This window comes from Cibotium barometz, chromosome 41 (assembly GCF_041138505.1).
Source record: "Cibotium barometz isolate CiBa-2024 chromosome 41, ASM4113850v1, whole genome shotgun sequence".
Taxonomy (NCBI): domain Eukaryota; kingdom Viridiplantae; phylum Streptophyta; class Polypodiopsida; order Cyatheales; family Cibotiaceae; genus Cibotium; species Cibotium barometz.
The window spans coordinates 49,249,299-49,271,190 of record NC_141086.1 but is presented as its reverse complement, the minus strand read 5'-3'; the positions used below and the strand labels follow the sequence as shown (position 1 = coordinate 49,271,190).

Below are 21,892 nucleotides of genomic sequence, written 5' to 3'. Positions count from 1 at the left end.
GCGGATATGCCGCAGACCGCAAGCCGCAAACACCGCATTGCCGCATTAATGTAATAACCGCAAATAGGGAAATATGAAGCGTCATGAGTCGTAGGAATTTACAGTCGTGTCTTTTTTGTATCTGGGCTATATCTTGATGTAATTTCCTGAATCAATAAAATGAACGAGAAGGGGATTTCTGTGTTCAAGCAATACATTGAGTCTTATGATGTTCTTGCACTATCTTTTCTCTGTGTTTTCACGTAATAACAGTGCGGTGTTTAACTGTGAAGTGAATCTGTCTGCAATATGAATACGCACTGTAATCTGTATGCTGTGATGAAGTATTCTATAAGAGGGTAACTAGCCCCCCCGTATCCCGTTGCTCTGCATCTAAACGGGATACACATGGCGACCACGATGCTTGGTGGTTCTAAATTCTGCTGATTGCATGCGCACTCGTTCTCAAGGACCTCCGGGTTCGGTGGTACCATCTACACGGCATTCACACCGCAGTAGGGTTGTAGGGGCGGATACTTCTTTGGAAGAGGAAGTATTCTCTGAAGATGATGAGCCGAGGAATGTTGCTCGTTCCTCGAGCCCTGAGGGAAGGGGGCGGGCTAGTTCTTGTCCATCGGAGAGGCGTTTCAAAGAGCCACGGCAGCCTTTAAGCCCACCGCAGTCCCCAGTTCTTACCGCAAGGCGCTTGTTTGATCAGCAGACGCAGGCGCAACCGGTTCAGGCACAACCCCCTGCGGTGATGGCGACCGCACCAAAATACCCCCAATTTCGAGGCAAGTCCGGTGAGGATCCAGATGCGCATACAAGGAAGTTTGATAAAGTCTATGCACTCAATAATGCACCCCCTGTGGTGTAGCTTCATAAGGAGTCTATTTTTGAATCCACGTTGAGTGGCAAGGCCTCCAGGTGGTTGGCTGAATACCCAGTGGATCATTTTCAGAGTTATGATGCTGTGCGGGAGGCCTTTTTGCGGCGTTTTCAGGAAGAGAAAACAGTGGCGCAGAATCTGGAGAAACTCTGACTTCTCAAACAGGGCAGGAGGACTACCGAAGAGTATGCAGCAAGATTTCGGGTGTTGCTGTAGAGGGTGCCCCAACCGCAACAACCCGCAAGAGAAGTCTTGAATGATTATTTTCTTAAAGGCTTATCAAAGGATTTACGGACAACGTTGGCCATGGTGGATAAAGTCAATACACCCTTGCCAGAGGTGATTGCAAGTGCAATACTGGCAGGAGAGTCGTTGGAAGATGACGATACCACCACCAAGAAAAAGTCCAAGAAAAATAGGAAATCCAGTTCAGCTGAAGATTCGGACACGGACAGCACTAAGGATTCTTCTGTGGAGGACAGCAATAGCAGTTCAGAGGATGAACCTGTGAAAGACACCAGGAAGTCTCACAAAAGTGGGAAGGGTGTGTTTCAAGGAAACAGCAAAGATAACAGAAGATGGGAGCAAGTACAAGAAGGATGGAAGCGGTTATGGGAAAGTAGGTCCACACAGATTTTATTTTAATATTTCCCGCACCCATTTTGTAAAAAGCCAATATTTTTATATATTTCTCGCACCCATTTTGTAAGAAGCCCAAATAACTCATAGCCGGGTATTTTAAAACTCCTTTGTGGTTAATTTCGGGGCCATTAGGCTTCCAATTTGTAAAAGGCTCTAGCTTTGGCCGCCCGCCCAAATGTGAAAGGCTTAAGTGAAAGAGGGTTTTAATAAAAGACCCAATCTCTTTGTAAATGGACAGCACGTTGACAGCACGTTTAGAGAAGAGTTATCAAAGAGAAGAGAAGCTTCTTGTGGAGCTCCCTACGTGCGCAATGTACATGCTTTCTTCATTCTAATGCAATACCAGGTGTTTCTCCTATTCATTGTCTACATTTCCATTGTCTATTCATTGCTTTTGCTTGAGAAATGAGTAGTTAATGTGTGTGTGTTAAAGAGAGTGTGTATGGGTCATTAATCTTTGATTAGTGTTGTTTATGTGTGTTTAATTGCTTCAATGTGCTTGCCTATGAGTACTCTAGGCATTGGTTACTTCAATTTCTATGTATGCAAGAGAGAGAGTGTCTCCCTCTTAGTGTATGTGTGTGTGCTTCATTGATGCAATGTGCCATTAGGTAAACCCACATCCCATTACACTTCCTCTTTTGTCCATTTGGCTGAATGTGTTAATAATTAGGTATTGTCCACTTTGCTTGAGTGTGTGTGTATGACATTGTGTGAGTAGACGGTCCTCTTCTCAAATGTATGATTACCATGAGATTGACAACCTCATGAAGCCTCCAAGCACTAGTCGGGTCTCTCCCAAGCATTGACAAGTGTGTTAGTGCAAGCTATGCTATAGACGTCCGTCGCGGCGAGCCGCTAACAATGGCGCCGTTGCCGGGGACGAGTTCCTAGACTAGGGTAATCACATAGTTTTGGTAGCTCTTACCTAGGCTTGCCGGGTGGGTTTACCCACCACTTTCTTTTTTTCATCCATATAGATTAGGAGAGGTTGGGAACGGGGTTTCCAAGGCTCTCGTAAGTGGCCGGGGATCGGGGATCACCTAGGGCTTACACTTAGATTAGGAGTGAGGGTTGGGAGTAGAATGGATGTGGGACATTCGTTGCCAAACCAATCGGTCATTCAAAATGCATATCACGTTAGATTAGACTTTTTGTGAGCTCTATGGAGCATTTTTTTCCGTTTGTTTGTCTTTGTTTTTTGAGTTTTGTTCATCTTTTTATGTTCTTTTAAGTTCAACTACCATATCCCCATTGGCATCCATGCCTTTGCATGAGATTTGCCCAAAAAGACCATAAACATCACTTTGACCATAACTTCCAAGCGGATGTTTGGAAGGGCAAACGAACTCCGATTTCAGTGATCAAGGGGTCTATGGGAAGGTAAAAACAAGGCCTAGAACCTGCAAAAGTCAAATTTGGAAAAATCTTCATTTTCAGCCTCTGACCTTGGACACGCGTGTCCAAGGCACATGCTCAGAACTGGACCAAAATTCTGTCAAAGATTCCCCAGGGCCTGTACATCACCTGTCCAAGCTCAGATTTTGAATTGAAACTCATTTTGCATGTATTTGGACACAAAAACTGAAAACAAAGACAAAAACGCAGAAGAACTCCAAAATCACTAAATCAGTTATTTGATAGGACAAATCTTGTCCAAACTTGAATATAAAGACATATTTGGAAACTAGAAACCACCATCTACAACCTGCATAGGTCAAAGTCACAAAAATTTGACTTTGCCTTGGACACGCGTGTCCAAGGCACATGCATCAGAATTGACATTTTTGTGCATGGCTGTGTAGTAGGTGTCTTGTACATCATGGATATGTCTTAGATTCTGGATTTGGACTTGTAGAGCTTAAAATACAAGAGATTTAGTGATTTCAGAGTCTTACAGGGCATAAACTGACTTCCAAGCTTCATCTAAAACCACATCTAGTGCAAAAAGTGCATACTTGAGACCTACAGACCTTCGCAAACAACCTGCAAGGGTTAAAACTTCAAAAAACCAAAAGTGCCTTGGACACGCGTGTCCAAGGCCACCTGCACAAAATTGTGAACTTTTTGCATGGTTGCATAGCCCCTCATGTAAGCTTTCCAAATATGGTTTCAAATCTGAAAATGGATTCCTAAATCTCCAGATCCATCAAATCTAGTGATTTCAGACACCTGGGAACGTTTTCAGTTGCATGATGACTCAAAACATATCCAAATTTGAAAATTTTTGCATATTTGGAACCTACTAACTATCCCCAACAAGCTGCATAGGTCAAAACTTCAAAAATCCACAGATACCTTGGACACGCGTGTCCAAGGCATCTTGCCCAGAAACTGACTTTTTGTGCATGGATGGATTGCCCATGATGTGTACATTGCCCACACCAAATTTGAGCCAAATTGGACTAGGGAATCTTATAGCTACAGTTCATTTTCATAGCCAAAAATCATTGGATATGTGGGTTTGGGGCACATAGCTAGGAACCTCAGAATTCACCAAACTCACTTTCAAAATTCTTAGAGCAGGCCTACTAAACCTTCCCATCAAGTCAAAATTGCAAAATCACCTCATTTGTGCAAATTGAGAAAAAGTTCCCTACTGTGCCTTGGACACGCGTGTCCAAGGTCATCTGCTCAAATTTTCATTTTGACTTTATAGCCATATTCCCCTATGCATAAACACTGCACACTCAAATTTTGAGCTCATTTGGACAAAAATTAGGCACTTTTATGGGACATGCAAAAGGTCTCAGAATTGAGCTAATTTTTTGGGTTTCACTAAAATTGGCATAACTTTTGCTCTAGAACTCCGATTGAGGAGATTTTTTTTTTATCGTTTTCGAGGGCACGAGTTGATCTACAACTTTCTTGGAGGACAACTTCCTTCCTGCCTTCGGCTATGAAGGAAGTTGGTTTTCAAAAAAAAGATCGTTTAGACCTCCGTCCAACGAGGTTTTGTCAGGGGTGTCCAGAAAAACTCACTACCCATCAACTCAAAAAGTGGCCAATTATCACCAAGAGCGAGGAGAAAGTTAAAGGTGAGCCTGAAATAGTGTTGTTAAGCCATAATTCAAGATTTGTAGCTGAGGTAAACAAGGAAAAGGAGTCAGAAGAGAGAAAACACTTGCTAAAATCAGAAACAAGCACTAGGTCAAGAGAACAAAGGTACATTTGACTAACAATAGGTATGGCCCCCACATCTTCTAACCATTCAGGGACCCATAGAGCTAATTTGGCCTTCAATGTCAAACTCACATTCATTCGGGAAAACGCCTATGGTGCAAAGATATACAAGGATAGTATAAATCGCTATGCGGTCAAGATTGAGGATAACTATTCTCAATTTAATCTGACACTATGGGTAAACTACCAAGGATATCGCTACATAGGTAGAGACGGAGTGTCATATCTACTCATAGATAACCCTGAGGAAGTGAACAAGCTGGGACAGGAAGTAACAAGGGAAAAGCATCGTACATGCACGGTAGATTCAGAGCCAGTCCAACCAAGCGACGAGGTGATCAATTCAATAATGACAAAGAGAATCCTCATTGATGATGACCATAGAGCTCTATACACAAGGACTGCCTCAGGGAGAGAGTTCTTCTATCACATGAAGAACCCCTTGAAACATAGCCTGACCAATGAGAAAGTGCTCTATGTTATCTTCAATAGGGCTAAGAGATTTCCAAAGTCTGTCACCTTTGTAGACACATTTGGCCAGGAATGGAATCTCTTATCTGATGACAAAGCTGAGAACTTCAATCACCTAAGAAGACCTTTCAACCAAGGATGTAGGGCTAGCACCTCACAAGAAACCGTTTGCTTACAACAATCAAAGCACAAGAAAAGGATAGAAATGGAACCTTCAAAGGACATAGAACCATTGGGGATAGAAAACACGCATGACATGAGTGGTCATCCAGCCATTAGAGGGCCAACGGAACCACTACATTCATCTTCGCGCTTCACGGATCAATAGAGGCATCAAGAAGAGAACTAGATGTGTCTATCCAAGACACCAATGCTCAGAACATAGCCAAGGAGCCAAATGTAGAAGAACACGGAGATGCTCCTAAGGGAAACAAAAAGGGCAAAAAAGAGAGCTGGAGGGAACGGAGAGCTAGAAGGAAAGCTGCCAGCAAAAAGCGACAAAACAAAAAAGAGTGTTTACTTGTAGAAGGGCAAAATCCCGCCAATGAGCCAGTACCATTGAACAAAGAAGGGGATTATCAAGAGGGAGAGACTAGAAACACAATGCTACCCCTAGAATACGCTGGACATAGCATCATGGCTAGCGGAGCTGGTATTGCTGTTGTCACAAAAAAGGTTTGGGAAGTATGGGGCAAGACATCCATAAAGCAAACATGTATTAAGCTACGACTGGCTGATGGAAGCATAAAAGAGCCTATTGGACTATTAGAAAGGGTCATAGTTACTTCATGCAGAGTCCAATATGAGCATATGTTTGCAGTGGTAGACTTCAACAAGAGCCCAAATTATGACATCATTCTTGGACGACCGTTCATGCGGCAGCTCAAAATGGTTCAGGATTGGGGTTCTGAGTACATCTACCTAAGGCAACCAAAGGCTGTCACACGCATCAGCCTGTTAGATTATTCTTATAGAGATGTGGCAAGGACGCCAGTAGAAGAATTTGAAGCCATCTCCATAGAAGACGACTCCGACATTCCTTCTTGGGTCAACTCTAGATCTCACAAGAATAAGAGTGCAAAGTCCGATAGAAAGGGATCGAATTGGGATAACAATCTAGACAAGATGTCCTTACACGATGATGAAGATTGCAATATAGTACCATTACTTACTATTAATGCGATCTCGAGTTCAAAAGAGTCTAGTACCCAAAGTCAACAGAGCGTAATGTCAAATTCTTTGGAATCCAATTCAACATGGATGCATATGGAAATAGATTCGACTATTCTCCAACCTGTAAATTCCTCTGGAAGCAGCGAGAGATTGTATAGGACAATCCATGGGATCACATTTGAGTTGTACCACCCAAATCCTCCAAACCATAATGCTGACAAACCGGACTTAAGAATGTATGAGGACCAAGAAACCAAGAACATCTTCTATCAGGATCGGAATCATAACCACTACAGGGTTGTGCCACCAGCACATCTAACAGAAGAAGAAATAATGGGTTGGTTTCCATACTTATCCTGTATGGATCCCACCACCTATAAAGTTCGGTTCACTTATAGACCACCAGCTAGGGTAAATACACCCGAGACATTGCCAACTCCAAGTGTGACAACCAGTGCCAATGAGCAAGGAGCAACAAGGCCAACACATAGTCATCCACCTGGCTTTGAGCCCAAGATGCCACCACAAGCTAGCAACCAAGGCTTTCAAGCAGGATATGCTCCAGCAATGCCAACATCCCAAAGGTCAACCACCCATCAAACGACCCAACAAAATGGTGAAACTTCGATGCCTGTAAGTGCTTCTAACTTTACATCTAGCATGCACTACACTCAGCAAGGCTATACAGCTCCTTTACCCACTGTTATATCACATAAAGAAGCACAAATAGTCTCATCAGTCACACCACAAGCATATGTTTCACATGGCACCATAGAGAGAGCACTATCATCGCCAAATCATGCCTCTCAATCTCTCCATGTACATAGTTACCAACAAAGTGCTCACACACCAATGCAATCACATGAAATGGAGCACATCAAGTCATTGAATGCATCTCTGCCAAATCACCTACTCCAAGGCTCACAAGCATTTCTTCATAAGGCCCACTTAGGCACTCCCATGCTTCATAACCTTGCATCACAATCTCCAATAGCCATTGCACATCATGATCAAATATACACAGTAGATGAGCCCATAGGCTACATGGCTGAGTCATCTTCACGTAGTGATCAGCCTAGGGAGGGGGGAGCCCCCACTTTTGTCTTCAAAGACACAAAATCTCAAGAGGGATCTCCAACAAGGCAAGAACAAAAGAAACCTCATCTAAAAACAAAGAAAGAGGTTGCAAAAGCTCCAACAGAGCATACAATTCAAGTGGCAGCTGATTCAACAAATCTGTCAACACAAAACGGCCATATGAAGCCTCTTTCAGAATACATGATCAAAGGAAGCTTCCAACTAAAAGCAGTAACCTCCAACACAAGCGATCAAGGCTTGTATGAAGACAGTCAAGGGGGACAATTCCAATTGCTACCTCCATTTCAAAGGCAAAAGCCAGACAAGCCAAGAGTCTTTAAGTATCTACATATGAAGACACTCTCATATGCATACAAAGATACAGAAGGCAACGAGTATCAACAACTCCAAAAGTTGGATGAAGCTCTCGAAAATGAATTCCAAAAGAGCCGCTTGTGTGAAGATTGTGGGATCACCCACCTCCTAAAGGATTGTCCAATGCGCATACTAAGGGAAGAAAAGATGCCACCACCAGTAAGTATCAAAAAGGATCCCACAACTGAAGGGGATCATTTGAAGAAGTTGCCTACGACGCCAACGCAGTCATCTGTCAAATCATCTTTAGTATCACCACCAAGATCACCTCAGAAGAGACAAATCCTACCACAAAGCACAACAAATCTCTTGAAGTCTCAAGTATTGGAGCACCAAGCCGGCAATACAAAAATAGATCAAGATAAAGGCACATTGATGCAGCCAACACCTACAAAAGAGCAAATTTCACCAGCTAGCTCCGAGACAAGACATCAAGAGGATAAAAAGGATAGCGTGGAGGAAACAAGCAAAAGGGATCAAGGAGTGGAAGATGCCAAAGAAATGGACACAACAGCATCAAGACCACCACAACAGATCAAGGAAGCAGGTCGCATACCAAGTAAGCCCACTACTCCAACATGGATCAAGTTTGAAATCATAGGAAAATCTGGTATCAGACTACCATGTATGGCTATAATAGACCTTAAGGAAGAGATGAGTTTCATGACCTATGGAACTTGGGTAATCTTCGGGCAGCCAACCTTAGATAAAGATCACAAAAGCATTCAAGCTTGTGGCAAATCAACAGAAGGATGCTTTGGGAGGGTTAAATCAATCATTCATGTAAATTCACAGCCTTTAGAAGGAGAATTCTATGTCATGGGTCCAAGATACCTGCAGCAAGAAGTAGTTTTGGTTAGCACAAACAGCTCTATGTCTACAAAAATCTCAAGCGGTGCAAGAGGAGTGCCAACAAGAAGCTAAAACACGGGATGCTACCACAACTCAAGAGCCAAAAATAACAAGTACAAGCCCACTCAAGGATGACCTGACCAAACAGGCTTCCAACAAGGAGTTGCTCAAGGAGGAACAAGCAGTTCTTGTAGATAACAAATCACCAGAAGAAAGAATGCCGAAAGCTACAACCAAGATACAAGAACCTGCCAAAGACACAGTGACTGAGGCAACAAAAGCAGACAACAAGAAAAGTCAAAAACGAGTGCAACAATGGACAAAGAAAGAAGTCTGCCTAAAGGGGGAGGCTGGTGCTAGCTCTTCATGCACAAAGCCAAATGTACCACAAGAACGATCCAAGCCTCCAACCCAAGCCACAAAGGACAATGAGGACATGTATGTACCACCAGCCAGGATTGTCATGAACATTCGGCATCAAAACGGAACTCCACTCCAAAGGCTAGCTCTCATTAACATAAGTGCTGACAAGAATCTATTGTCTCACAAAACTTGGTGTATGCTAGGAAAGCCAAAACTTGAAACAACAACCAAGTTTGTGCAAAAATCAGCAAACGTTTTTGGTGACTGCTTAGGAGCCATTGAAATGCTCTTGGAGATCAGTAACCACTCCGAGAAAGCAAAGTTCTTTGTCATGGCTCCAGGAAATCTACATGAAGAGGTGGTTCTCAGCCGAACATGGATGGCAAAGAGGAACTGCAGTATAGGATGGGCCCATCGATACATGTCCTTCCTCAATGCAAATCAAGAAGTGACCATAGTAATGCTAGCCCAAGGCGTAAAAGAAACATCACCAGAAATTTTAAAGAATCGCAAATCTCTCCAAAAGAAGCTGATCACCACGGCTAGCTCATATGTGGACAAAGGCAAGGCCAAGATGGATTCGGACCCGCCAACAATGTGCCATGATTCCACCAATCAGCATAAAGAACAGCAGGCAACGTCATCATCATCAACAAAAAAGGATGAGACACAACAAAGAAGCCACCAAAGAAGAAAGGTGTATCAACCAAAATATCCTTCAAAGAACACTCAAAGAAGGAAGCAGCAAGCATTTGTGCCAAAGAAGTTGGTACATACATGTCGGCTGAGTGAAGGGGATACACATAGATGGGTAGAACGGCAAGTAACTACAGACCAAAGGTCTAGCGGGTGGCTGTCAACATATAAGTCATTGGAGGCACAGGGCTATCTCCTCGGCAATCGATCTTTATGGTTACCAAAGCCAGAAACTATTGCCTACAAGGTCCCTGCAATTGTGCAAAGCAGAAGACAGTCCACCTCAAGGTCAAAAAAGAAAAGCTGGCAACCAAAGCAAAGAAGCCAAAAGAGAAAGACAATGGTGAGCAGCAACAACAAAGACATTTGGATTCCAAAGGATATACTGACTCAAATGTCTTTAAATGGAAGCATAAAAGTAGTCCGAATCCAAGCAAAAAGAGCGGGTTCACACATCTACAAAGAATGGATTGTGCCAAACAATCTCATTAACGCTCAAGGCTATTATGAAGGACAAGATCAAGTTTGGGTGCCAAAGTCTATAATCAACATCCAAGAAGGTAGCCCATTACAACAAACAAAGAGTCGGCCTCAACACTCAAATCAAGTCATTCAACCAAGGCTGGTCAAAGCAAAAGAAGGCCTTCCAAACTATGAAGCAATCCCATCGCCAATTCAATCAAAGACACAGAGATGGATGCCAAAGAAGACACAAGGACCTCAAGAAAAACAAGCTACCATAATTAAGCAAAAACAAGAGTGGATGCCAAAGCAAGCCAACAGACAAGAAGGGAGGCCACAACAAGACCGTCAAAGCAAAGCTGAAGAGATAAAACAGACAATTGACGGCTTCAATTCTAAGAGAATCAAAGCATGGGAGAACAACCCAACTCTCACCATCAAAGAGAGAGCAAAACGACTCCAAGCATTACTACATGGTAAAAACTCTCTTCAATAAAGTCAAGTCGCCAAGGTGCAAATACATTTGGCATAGTCAAGAGTCAAGCAGCCGAGCCACTAAATGAGCAAGGCGTCAGTCTCAGAGCTTCATGTCCATATTAACTTTGTGTATAAGTCTAGCTACTAGGCTATTGCTCGAGCTGGAGAGTTGAGCATAATATAAGTCATGTCGCTCATGCTGGATGAGATGAGCATAAGAGTCAAAGTCTAAGTCTACTTACTAAATCCAGCAGAGATGGAGAGTCCAATACTCACGCACTTATGCACAGAGAGGTATGAGGGCACCAACCTCGACCACGAATGCCACTTAATTGATTGTGGGAAGCTATTTGGACTTTTAAAGTTAAGATTGCTACCACATATCACTTAAGTACCTATAGAGCTCCTCGCACAGCATATTACTATTTTCCAAATGCATTGACTATGTAGCATAATCAGGGTGTCAAAATCTTGGACACATGCATTAGGCACTCTTGTCTAGCATACCCATGCACTTTCACAAGATGATATAAGAGACTCCCAGGACACCTCCAGTAGCTGTACATAATCAATAAGAACAACAAGCCAGGGCACTTTTTCCCACTGGGTTTTTCCCCTGGTGTCCATTAGCACCTTTGATATTTCATCTTTCTAGCAAAATAAACATTATGAATGGAAAGCATCAAGCGGAGTCACCCAAGAAACCGCCCTCTCCTACAACAAATAGAGATGACTTAGAACAAGTAGGGGGGAGGTCTGATTGTCAAGCACAATACCATGAACTGAAAAGATGAAAAGAAAGGACAACCAAAAGAAAAACAGCTCCAACAAAAAAATCAAGAAAGGGATCTGGCGAAAGATGTAAGCCTTACAACAATACAGAGATGCAATTAAGGAATCACATCCGCATCCAAAAGCTCCATGCAAGGAATGCAAAGACTTATCAAGCTTCCTCAAGATCCAAAAACAGCAAAACAAAAGGCTAGCAAAAACTCATCTTCAAAAGAACAGTAGGGTTAAGCAAATCAAGCAGCTGAAAACAAAGCTAGAGGAGTCCAAAGCAAACTAGGGTCTTGAAAAGAAGGACCTCTGCAAAAAGCCACAACAACAAGGAGCAAAGAGTGCAACCGTAAAGAAGAAGGCACATGAAAGCCATGGACTACATTCACAAGCAACAAAAGGACCGAAGACTGCCTACTTCAGCACAAAGCTGGGCATTCTTGCCAGTGTCCGAGGACAGACACTGAAATAGGTAGGGGGGAGTGTTTCAAGGAAACAGCAAAGACAACAAAAGATGGGAGCAAGTACAAGAAGGATGGAAGCGGTTATGGGAAAGTAGGTCCACACAGATTTTATTTTAATATTTCCCGCACCCATTTTGTAAAAAGCCAATATTTTTATATATTTCTCGCACCCATTTTGTAAGAAGCCCAAATAACTCATAGCCGAGTATTTTAAAACTCCTTTGTGGTTAATTTCGGGGCCATTAGGCTTCCAATTTAGGCTTCCAATTTGTAAAAGGCTCTAGCTTTGGCCGCCCGCCCAAATGTGAAAGGCTTAAGTGAAAGAGGGTTTTAATAAAAGACCCAATCTCTTTGTAAATGGACAGCACGTTGACAGCACGTTTAGAGAAGAGTTATCAAAGAGAAGAGAAGCTTCTTGTGGAGCTCCCTACGTGCGCAATGTACATGCTTTCTTCATTCTAATGCAATACCAGGTGTTTCTCCTATTCATTGTCTACATTTCCATTGTCTATTCATTGCTTTTGCTTGAGAAATGAGTAGTTAATGTGTGTGTGTTAAAGAGAGTGTGTATGGGTCATTAATCTTTGATTAGTGTTGTTTATGTGTGTTTAATTGCTTCAATGTGCTTGCCTATGAGTACTCTAGGCATTGGTTACTTCAATTTCTATGTATGCAAGAGAGAGAGTGTCTCCCTCTTAGTGTATGTGTGTGTGGAAGCTTTCCATTAAAGCTTCATTGATGCAATGTGCCATTAGGTAAACCCACATCCCATTACACTTCCTCTTTTGTCCATTTGGCATGCATTGAATGTGTTAATGATTAGGTATTGTCCACTTTGCTTGAGTGTGTGTATGACATTGTGTGAGTAGACGGTCCTCTTCTCAAATGTATGATTACCATGAGATTGACAACCTCATGAAGCCTCCAAGCACTAGTCGGGTCTCTCCAAAGCATTGACAAGTGTGTTAGTGCGAGCTATGCTATAGACGTCCGTCTCACGGCGAGCCGCTAACGTGTCAATGGTACAAATTGAATCAGTGGAACCGGAAGTGGACATAGTTACTCGTGTGCCGGAACAAAGATGCAGCCGCAATCCAAATCTGGCAGGAATTCTACTCTGGATTGGACCGCTCAGGAAGAAGTGCGACAGCAAGTTAAAACATGGATCAAGGAGAAATCCTCTCAGGATTTTGTGGCGCATAAAGTGAAGGAAGTGTCTTTTCGGGATGATGTTCTGCAGAGTACGATGGAATGCAGTGCTAGTTCACCGCAAGTGCCAAAAGAATCTACACTGCTTGATAAACAACCGCAACTACAGGAAGATGACATAAGGGCAACGGCCCATAGAAGGGCCACCTTGTGCCCATAGATAGGGCGCAAGGTGCAAGGCGGCCCATAGATAGGCCGCCTTGCACCCTATCTATGGGCGCAAGGCGACGGCCCATGAAGGGCCGCCTATGGGTGCAAGGCTTGCACCCTTGTCGCGCTGACAGAGAGGGAGGGAGTGAGCACACTGCAGAGAGAGAGGGAGGGAGTGAGCACACTGCAAAGAGGGAGGGAGGGAGTGAGCACACTGCAGAGAGAGATGGAGGGAGGGAGGAAGCTCACAATGGCTACTCCCGAAAATTTGAATTCAAATTGCATTTCCCCCCTTCCATAAGAGGGCGTTCTCACCACGTGGCATAAAGCATATATCCGACCACGTGGCATAAAGTATATATAAAGCATATGTTCGACCAAAGTGCCCTATCTTTTTCTCTCTTGCCCTCGCCTCCTGTCGCATGTTACTATCATCATCGCTTGCTCTATTCGTGAGTGCCCTCGCCTCCTGTCGTGCGCTGTTCGTGAGTTCCTTGCCCTCGCCTCCCTATTTCTTCCATCGTTTGTGTCGCCTATCAAATCGCAAGGTTGTCTGTGTGCTGCGCAATTTTGGTCTGTGTGCTGCACATTTTCAGGAAACACTTGTAGAAATTATCAGGTAGGCTCAAACTGCTTTTCGTGTGTGTGCAATACAAACCCTAAACTATGTAATTATTACTTAATCTAATCCTTTTAATTACATAATTAACACTTTAAATTTCAAAATTAAACATTTTTTTGAATTTTAAAAATCTATTAAATCTTTATGTTTAATATTGCACATATTTACATGTTGCAAAAGATGTAAAACATATATTTCTTCAAATTATTTTTTTTAAATATATATATATATATATAATCATATATATGTATAATCTAGTTGGAATAAAATTATATATATGTTGCAAAAGAGGGTTTGAGCCTCTTGGAATCTAGTTGTGGAGAATTTGAGTCTCCACTCTTGGAGGCTCAAACCTAAGTTTGAGCCTCCACTCTTTTGAGCCTCCAGATGTGGAGGCTCAAACCCAAGTTTGAGCCTCTTGATGTGGAGGCTACTTGAGCTCTACTCCAAGAGGCTCAAATCCAAGTGCACATGCAAGTGTGTGAGGCTCAAATTTAAGTTTGCAAACTTAAGTTTGAGCCCTGCTAAGCGGCTAGTCTTCTAGGCTAGCATGAACTTAATGTGAGGATTGGGAGGTGAGGCTTGATTAGTTTGAGCCTTGCTTGCATGTAAAGAAATATGCACACTAATCCTAAGAGACTTGTCTCCTAGCTTAGTGTAAGACTAGGACTAGATGTAAGGCTCGATCCTTGCTTTCATGTGCATAAGGATCCACACTTAGCTCAAGAGGCTTGTCTTCTAGGCTCGCACACAATGTGAGGATTGGGAGGTAAGACTTGATGAGGCTATTCAAACTTAAGTTTGAGCCTCACTTGTATTTGCACAAGTATCCACATTGAGTCCAAAAGTCATGCAAGCAAGGCTTGATCGAGCCTCACTTGCATTAGCACAAGTATTCACATGAGTCTAAGCGGCTAGTCTTCTAGGCTAGCATGATAGTAGGATTGGTATGTGAGATTCAGTCTTAAATTTGAGCCTCACTAGTATCCATACTAAGCCCAAGAGATTTGTGCTATGGGCTAGTGCGATGCTAGGAGTGGAAGGTGAGACTCAAAAAGTTGCCTTGAGTGGATGTGCGCACAAAGATTCATATTTAGCCCAAAAGGCTTGTCTCCTAGGTTGATGCAAATCTATGATTGGGAGATGAGGCTCAAACTTAAGTTCGCAAACTTAAGTTCGAGCCTTACTTGCATGTATAGAAGTATCCACATGGGGTAACCATACAACTAAAGACGGCTACAATAGAGTTCGTTATTTGAGAGCTCAAGCGATGGGAAATGCAGCCGTAGGTATGGATGGCGATCGACCAGTACCTGTACTGGATAGACAACCACCATTGCCTAAGACTACACCAGTGCGAATTGTAGAGCACGAGGAAGATATTAACTATGAAAGAGCGATTGTTCCTGTTATGTCATATGCTGAGGAACGAAAGATGACGGAAGTAGAAGAAAGTTTGGATTGGTGGAGGATGCCTAGTACGTCCGCATCTACATCAACGTCAACTCCAAATCCGAATTCTACTTTGAGTCATCAAGAAGGAAAATTTAGTATGGATTTGAATACTCTAATGTTTATTGCAGGTCAAGGTAGACCTCCGTTGCCAATGGCTTCTAAAAGGGCTCCTGATGCACCATTAGGACCATGTTATCATTGCAAGGAAGACCATTTGGTAAAGGATTGTCCTTACCTAAGGCAAGCAAGGCTTACTAATGTCACTTCTGTAGTTCTTGCTCTTGCATGTTATTATCTTGATTGTGGAATCAAGCACTTAGTTTCTGACTGTCCATTGAATCCGGACAAAAAAGGGAAGGCTACGCTGAATGTAGTTGAAATTTTGCCTTCAAGCAGTGGAAACGACAGTGAGATTGCACCAGTGAATGTAGTCACAAGAGCTCAAGCTCACAAAAATGATGAGGTACAAACTAACGAAGAAAGCAAGTCTGAAAGGACTTCAAGCAATACATGGAAAGCATGTAGACAAAGGAGGGCTGCAGCAAAGAAACATCATGAGGAAAAAGCCAAATTAGATAGTGAGGTCAAAGAACAAGAAAATACCTCGAAAACTAAAGAACAATTCGAGGGAGGGTCGGTACTTGTTGCTGAGAAAGTGCTAGAGCTGTTAAAAGCTATGCTAGATGCCTATGAGGCAAGACTGAGACCTAACCAGACCATCGAGGAAAGAATGAGAGCTTACCTGGACCCTGAATTAGAAACGAAACGATTAGAAATCTTTCAGAAGATGATTGAGGGTACACAAGCCCTTTTGGGCAAACAACTGGAAAAACAGGGGTCATTAGAGGGCCAAACACAAACGAAACCGGAAATTCGACAAGTGCCTAGTGATTCAGGGAATCGTGTCTCTGGTAAAGAAAGCAAAACGAGAGAATCACAAAGAACCAAAAGAAGAAGAAGACGGGCAAACAAAAAGTCCGCTGAGACAAAAGCTAACATGCTCGAAGGTGCTGAGACACTGAATAGAAATGTGACATTCGTGCCAAACAGTTTTCCTAAAGAGACTGAAGAGGATTGGATGAAAACTCTTTGGAACGAATTACGCGAAAAGAACGTTTAAGGAACAATTGAACTTCGATTTAGAATCTAGGTACGGTGTTGTAGGACCTGCTTCATCCAAGTCCAGTAAAGCTTCGACCATGAAAGAATTACCTTCTTTCCTGGGAGATGATGATAGCGCATTGGATGTGAAGCGAGTTCCTTCGCAATACCACCCGACTCCGAACGTGGTAGACACTGCCAATCTTCAAGCTTTGTTTTCCACACCGATTAAAGTGACGCTACCATTGGCGGATGTTCTTAAAGTAAAATCGGAGTTATGGCAAGAGGTCATTAAATGTTTGACCAAGATGGGAATTCAAAGTTCTCATCTAATGAATGTCAGTGAGACACTGAAGGAAGATCAGACCAAAAGAGTAAAGTATGAACCAGTTCCCATCAACAAGGTAGGTAACTACTGCGAGGGTGAGGATGGTAATACTACTTTGCCAATGGAATTCAATGATGTCAAGAGTTTGGCAATCTTGGATAGTGGGACAGGCGTGGGGATAGCCACCAAGCAGATATGGGAGTCTTGGGGTAAACCAGCCCTAAGAAAGACAAGGATGCAGCTTCAGTTGGCTGATGGATTCATTGAGTCTCCAATCGGCTTATTAGAGCAAGTAGTTGTGTCTTCATGCAGAATAGAGTATGACCACACCTTCGCGGTTGTGGACTTCGGAAGGAAGCCCAACTACGAGATTATCCTAGGTCGCCCATTCATGCACCAATCGAAGATGATTCAGGATTGGGGCTATAATTACATCTATCTACGACAGCCAAGTGCCACCACTCAAATTGACCTAAGAGATCATTCCTATAAGGATGTCGTATACGCCGGTCAAAGACATGGTACGATTCGATTCCGTCACATGGCTAGTTCAAGGCAAGCCATTATGGCTATGTGGAATCAATGAGAATAGTGATGGAGCTGAAACTTCAAGCTCTTCAGACTATATCGCTGAACCCTTCCCAGAACATGAGTTGGAACCATTTGGGTGGCGAGATATTCTTGCTACCTTGGATATGTGTGCTAATGTACATGCTGTCAAGCATTGTCACGAAGATGGTTATGACATCATGTCTGTGAGGATGGTTCAAGTCATTGAACTTGCTGATGAGTCTGATATCACTAGCGGCAGCTACGATGAGGAGATCATTTTAGAAGGACCTGGAGCGCAGATACTTCAAGGATCTGGTACACAAGTACTAGTGGTGAGAATTTGAGTGCTTCGGTCATGCCCATCAAGATGGAGATCTCTTCAATAGAGGACGTTCAGGAGAAGAAAGAAATGGCTAAAGGGTCAACAGAAAACAAGGAGCCTGATGCTGAGAATGACGACATGGAATTCTATGATGCATCAGATGAAACTCTCTCTGAGTCCATGTTAATTGTAAAGCAAGTGCAGGGCATTTGGTCATGTAAAAGTGATAAGCTTGCTTCAAGGCTTAGGGAAGTGAAGAGCCTACTTAGAAGGATTACACATGTGCAAATCCATTATGTAGGCAGAGCAAAGAATCAAGATGCAGATGCGCTAGCAAGCGAGTGTTTAAAAGAAGCTACAATTGGTGCTGTCAAGTTACAAGAGCCTAAGCTTCAAGGTAAAGAGTCTTTGCAAGATGTGATTAGTTTCTTGGAAACAGGTGAGCCACCTCCACATCTCACAAAAGGAGAAAGAAGATGGTTGGCAAGAAAGGCGGTCAGGTATCGTCTCATCAAGGATGACCTTTTTTGTCTAGGGAAGGATCAGGTACTTAGGAAGGTCCCTCCCAGTGGAGATATTCATCGTATACTCTACTCATGTCATGATGATGTTTGCGGCGGGCACTTTGCACAGGAAATTACTTCTAGAAAGGTTTTGCAGGCAGGATTTGTATGGCCATCTCTTCAGCGAGATGCGAAATTTTGGTGCAAAACATGTGATGCATGTCAGCGAACAGGACCTAGGAGACTCATCTATGGTCCTCAACAGCCTATTACTTCTTTCGGCCCATTTGAGAAATGGGGCATCGATGCAATTGGGCCCTTACCAAGAACAGCTGTAGGAAAGGAGTACATCATAGTGGGCGTCGACTACATGACTAGATGGGCGGAAGCTGCACCAACAAGTAGGATCACAGCCAAAGATATGGCTAAATTTGTGTTTGAAAATATCTGCTGCAGGTTTGGTACACCACTGGAGATCATTTCTGATAGAGGCCCTGGGTTTAGAGGGGACTTAGTAAAAGAGCTGATGGTTAGATTGGGAATTAAGCACAGGCACTCCACCCCTTACTATCCGCAATGTAATGGATTGGTAGAGAAAGTGAATGGGATGATTTGTAAGATCATATCAAAGCACATTGGGGATAAATCACAAACCTAGGATAAGCACCTTGATGCAGCACTTTGGGCATACCGTACTTCATTCAAGGCATCTTTAGGTTTTACTCCTTTTCATCTAGTGTTTTCATCTAGTGTATGGCCAAGAAGCGCTATTGCCCATTGAGGTTGAGCTGTCTAGCTTGAGGGTTCTAATGCGAGGAGATGAGAATGTCAAGGAGAAGCTGAAGGAACGAATTTTATATTTGGAAAAGCTATCCTTGAGTAGAGAGGATGCAATGGAATATTATGCCAAGAAGGCTGACAAGAGAAGAATTAAATTCAACGAGAAGCTGGCAGTGAAGGACATTAAGGAGGGATCTCTGGTGCTGCGCTATGATAACCGCTTTGATTACAATAAGGGAGATAAGTTTGCACCTCATTGGCAAGGGCCATACAAGGTAATGGAGAAGTTTGGCAATGGAAGCTACCAACTAGTGGATATCTCTGGACAATTGCATAAGACAAGGGTAAATGAGTGGCGACTTAAGCCATATTTCTCACAAATCTTTGATGAACAGGTGGACCTGGCAACAACGAGCCTCGACAGCGACGAGCCCTTGGGATTGATTGCCCAAGACCCAATTCTTGCTCAGCATGTTCCCTGCATTTTAAGCATGAGTATAGGGCCAATTACACGGCCATGCATAGACACTTTTCTTTGTAACCCAGGCACACCGATGGACCATCTTCCCATTGGTAGAGAGGATGAGTGCACAAGCAGGTTACAGGGAAAATTCATCGACAAAGAAGATTTGGAGCGAGGCATGAATACCTCTAGCGTTCTTTGGTTGGGCACATGATGTGGGAAAATCACACTCCCATAAATGAGCCTTCCCTTAGAGAAACTTCTTGTATATATGTAAATATGTGTTCAATAATGCATAGGTTTGGCAGCATGGGAACACCCCCTCACACAGAGCTAGCCAAGGCATGGTGGAAACATGGCTTAGTTAGGGGATCTTGGAGCTTGTCACATTGAAAAATTCTATTTGGGAAAGTGTGGGAAAGTACCCTTGCGTAGGTGGCATGTTATGTCATGAAAGGCATGTATGGGCATACATAACTCACATGAAGTGGAAGGTGCCTATTGGAGGCTACCATGTGAACCAATAGGAGTGCAAGGGCTGAATTTCAAGGCATATGAAGGACCTCTTAGCCATGGGAAAAAGGCAAGTCAAAGTGACCTTATGGTAAGATAAGCTGTGAAGTGAAGTGGCCAAGTGAATGTGATGTGGAAAGTGAGTCAAAACAAGCATTAAAGGCATGATGACATCAGCAAAACCACTCTCCTCCACAAAAATAGGTGCCTACTTCATTCTCTCTCCTCTCTCTAGTTTTTGGCATTCTCTCTCTTCTCTCACCTCCCACAAGTGGCCAACCTTGGGCCAAAGTGAATGGGTTAATTTTTTTGGAAGTTTGCAAAATTACCTAAACTTTTGTGAAGAGCCTCCCCCACATGCTAAATGCTCATTGGTTGAATTTTATGAACCTAGGAAAAATGAAAAGACAAGCTCTTACAATTGTAAGAGGAAATGCCAAAGCTCTTACATAAAGCTTACACCTCTTACACCTTGTAAGAGGTCACGGTAGTTTCACTCTACATATTATTTGGCATACAATTTCAATAAATGGAATCTTTGAAGGAATCACTCTATGAATGCACGACTCAATTTCCTTTTCTACACAAATAAATCAAAACCAAAAAATACACACACACACAAGAATATGCTTTATTCCTCTCCTTCTCCAAAACTCAACAGAGAGTTAGTTTCCCATTTCTTTTCCTCATTTCTCTATTATTAACATTCTATCCCCCCCTTTTATTTTTCAATAAATCAAATATATAATTAAAAAGAAGCCTATTGGTGGGAGCCAAATTGGCCAATGGAAGATGGGTAAGGGCCAAATGGCTCAATTTGATTTGCTGTTGCTGGAGGACCCCTTCACTCCCTAGATAGGATTTGCTCAAATTGAGCTTAGCAATGTAATTAGCTCTCTCACTCCCCTCTTGTTGTAATTAAAAGTAAAGAGAGCTTAGACCTTAAGATGAATTAAAGCCTTCTAATCACTCTCTCCACCTATAAATAGAGCCTCATTCTAGCACTATGGGGCATTGTAAGACACTCTTGCCACTCTTGGGAGCCTTGTAGAGCACTAGAGAACTCAAGGAGTCTCTCTACAATCCTTGAGAACACTCTAGAGCTAGGGAAGGGAGTCTCCATTCTAGAGAGCGCTTTGGGCAATTACTTGCACTATAGGCTACACAAGAGGGAAGTAGTTTGATTGAGTATTAGGAAGGGATTAGCATAATCCACTATCATTGGGGATCAATTGGGTAATAATAATTCTTATTATAGAAGGCTTCTCTCTTAAGCCTTGTAATTGTGAATTCTACATCAATTTGGTGGTGGTGATAACAACCTTGCTTCTTGCTTTGCATAATTGGTGTAATCGACTTCAAGCTATGGTATGTTTCTTAATTTTGGATGAATTGTTGTAGGAAAGGCACATTCTTTCTTTCCTTGTGAGGTTATGTGATGATGTTATGAATTTGGTGTGAAGATCGTGGTGTTTGGGATAGTAATATGCATGCTATCGTGATTGTGAATAAGGCATTGTGCCTTGTGTTGAGTGAGGTGTGAGTGAAGCATCAATCGCATGTGCTCGTAGCCCTCCAAGCTTTACGCTTGTTGAGAGAGGCGATGATCTTGAGCTTTCGCGGGTGATCTTTCATTCTTGTGTGATGTGATAGTTATGTGCTTGTGAGATTGTGCTTTGTGTGATTGTTGTTTAGTAGTGGATGTCATTGAGAATAGAGAAAGTTTTTGTGCCTTTGCTTGAGCTAGTGATTGTGATTTGCTTGAAGAATGTTGTTGTTGTTATTAAGATTACAAAAGAAGCATTTGGTTTGACATAGTACCCACCACCGTGCAAGACTTAGTGAAGACTTGAGAGAGCTTGTTGTTATATAACGCATGCGCATTGTGAGGATTCCTCCATATGTGTGAGATTCCATGCAAAAGTGGTTTCCTTGTTTCCCATAAGACAAGGTGGTGCCCCCTTAGTTTAGTTTGAAGTGAGTGACCCCTTGGGTGAGCGTGCACGAGTCT

The 21,892-nt window shown here is 42.8% G+C and overlaps 1 protein-coding gene and 1 long non-coding RNA gene across 2 annotated transcripts in view; both read left to right on the top strand.

Moving 5' to 3' along the window:
* The window catches only part of LOC147615055 (uncharacterized), a 64,792-nt gene that overhangs the window by 29,992 nt on the left and 12,908 nt on the right, over window positions 1–21,892 (top strand). The gene's annotated exons all lie outside the window — the stretch shown is intronic.
* On the top strand, window positions 171–1,853 carry LOC147615056 (uncharacterized). The gene has a single exon (XM_086780331.1). It carries the CDS (start codon window positions 1,175–1,177, stop codon window positions 1,511–1,513), a length of 339 nt encoding a protein of 112 aa, XP_086636457.1. The 5' UTR covers window positions 171–1,174; the 3' UTR covers window positions 1,514–1,853.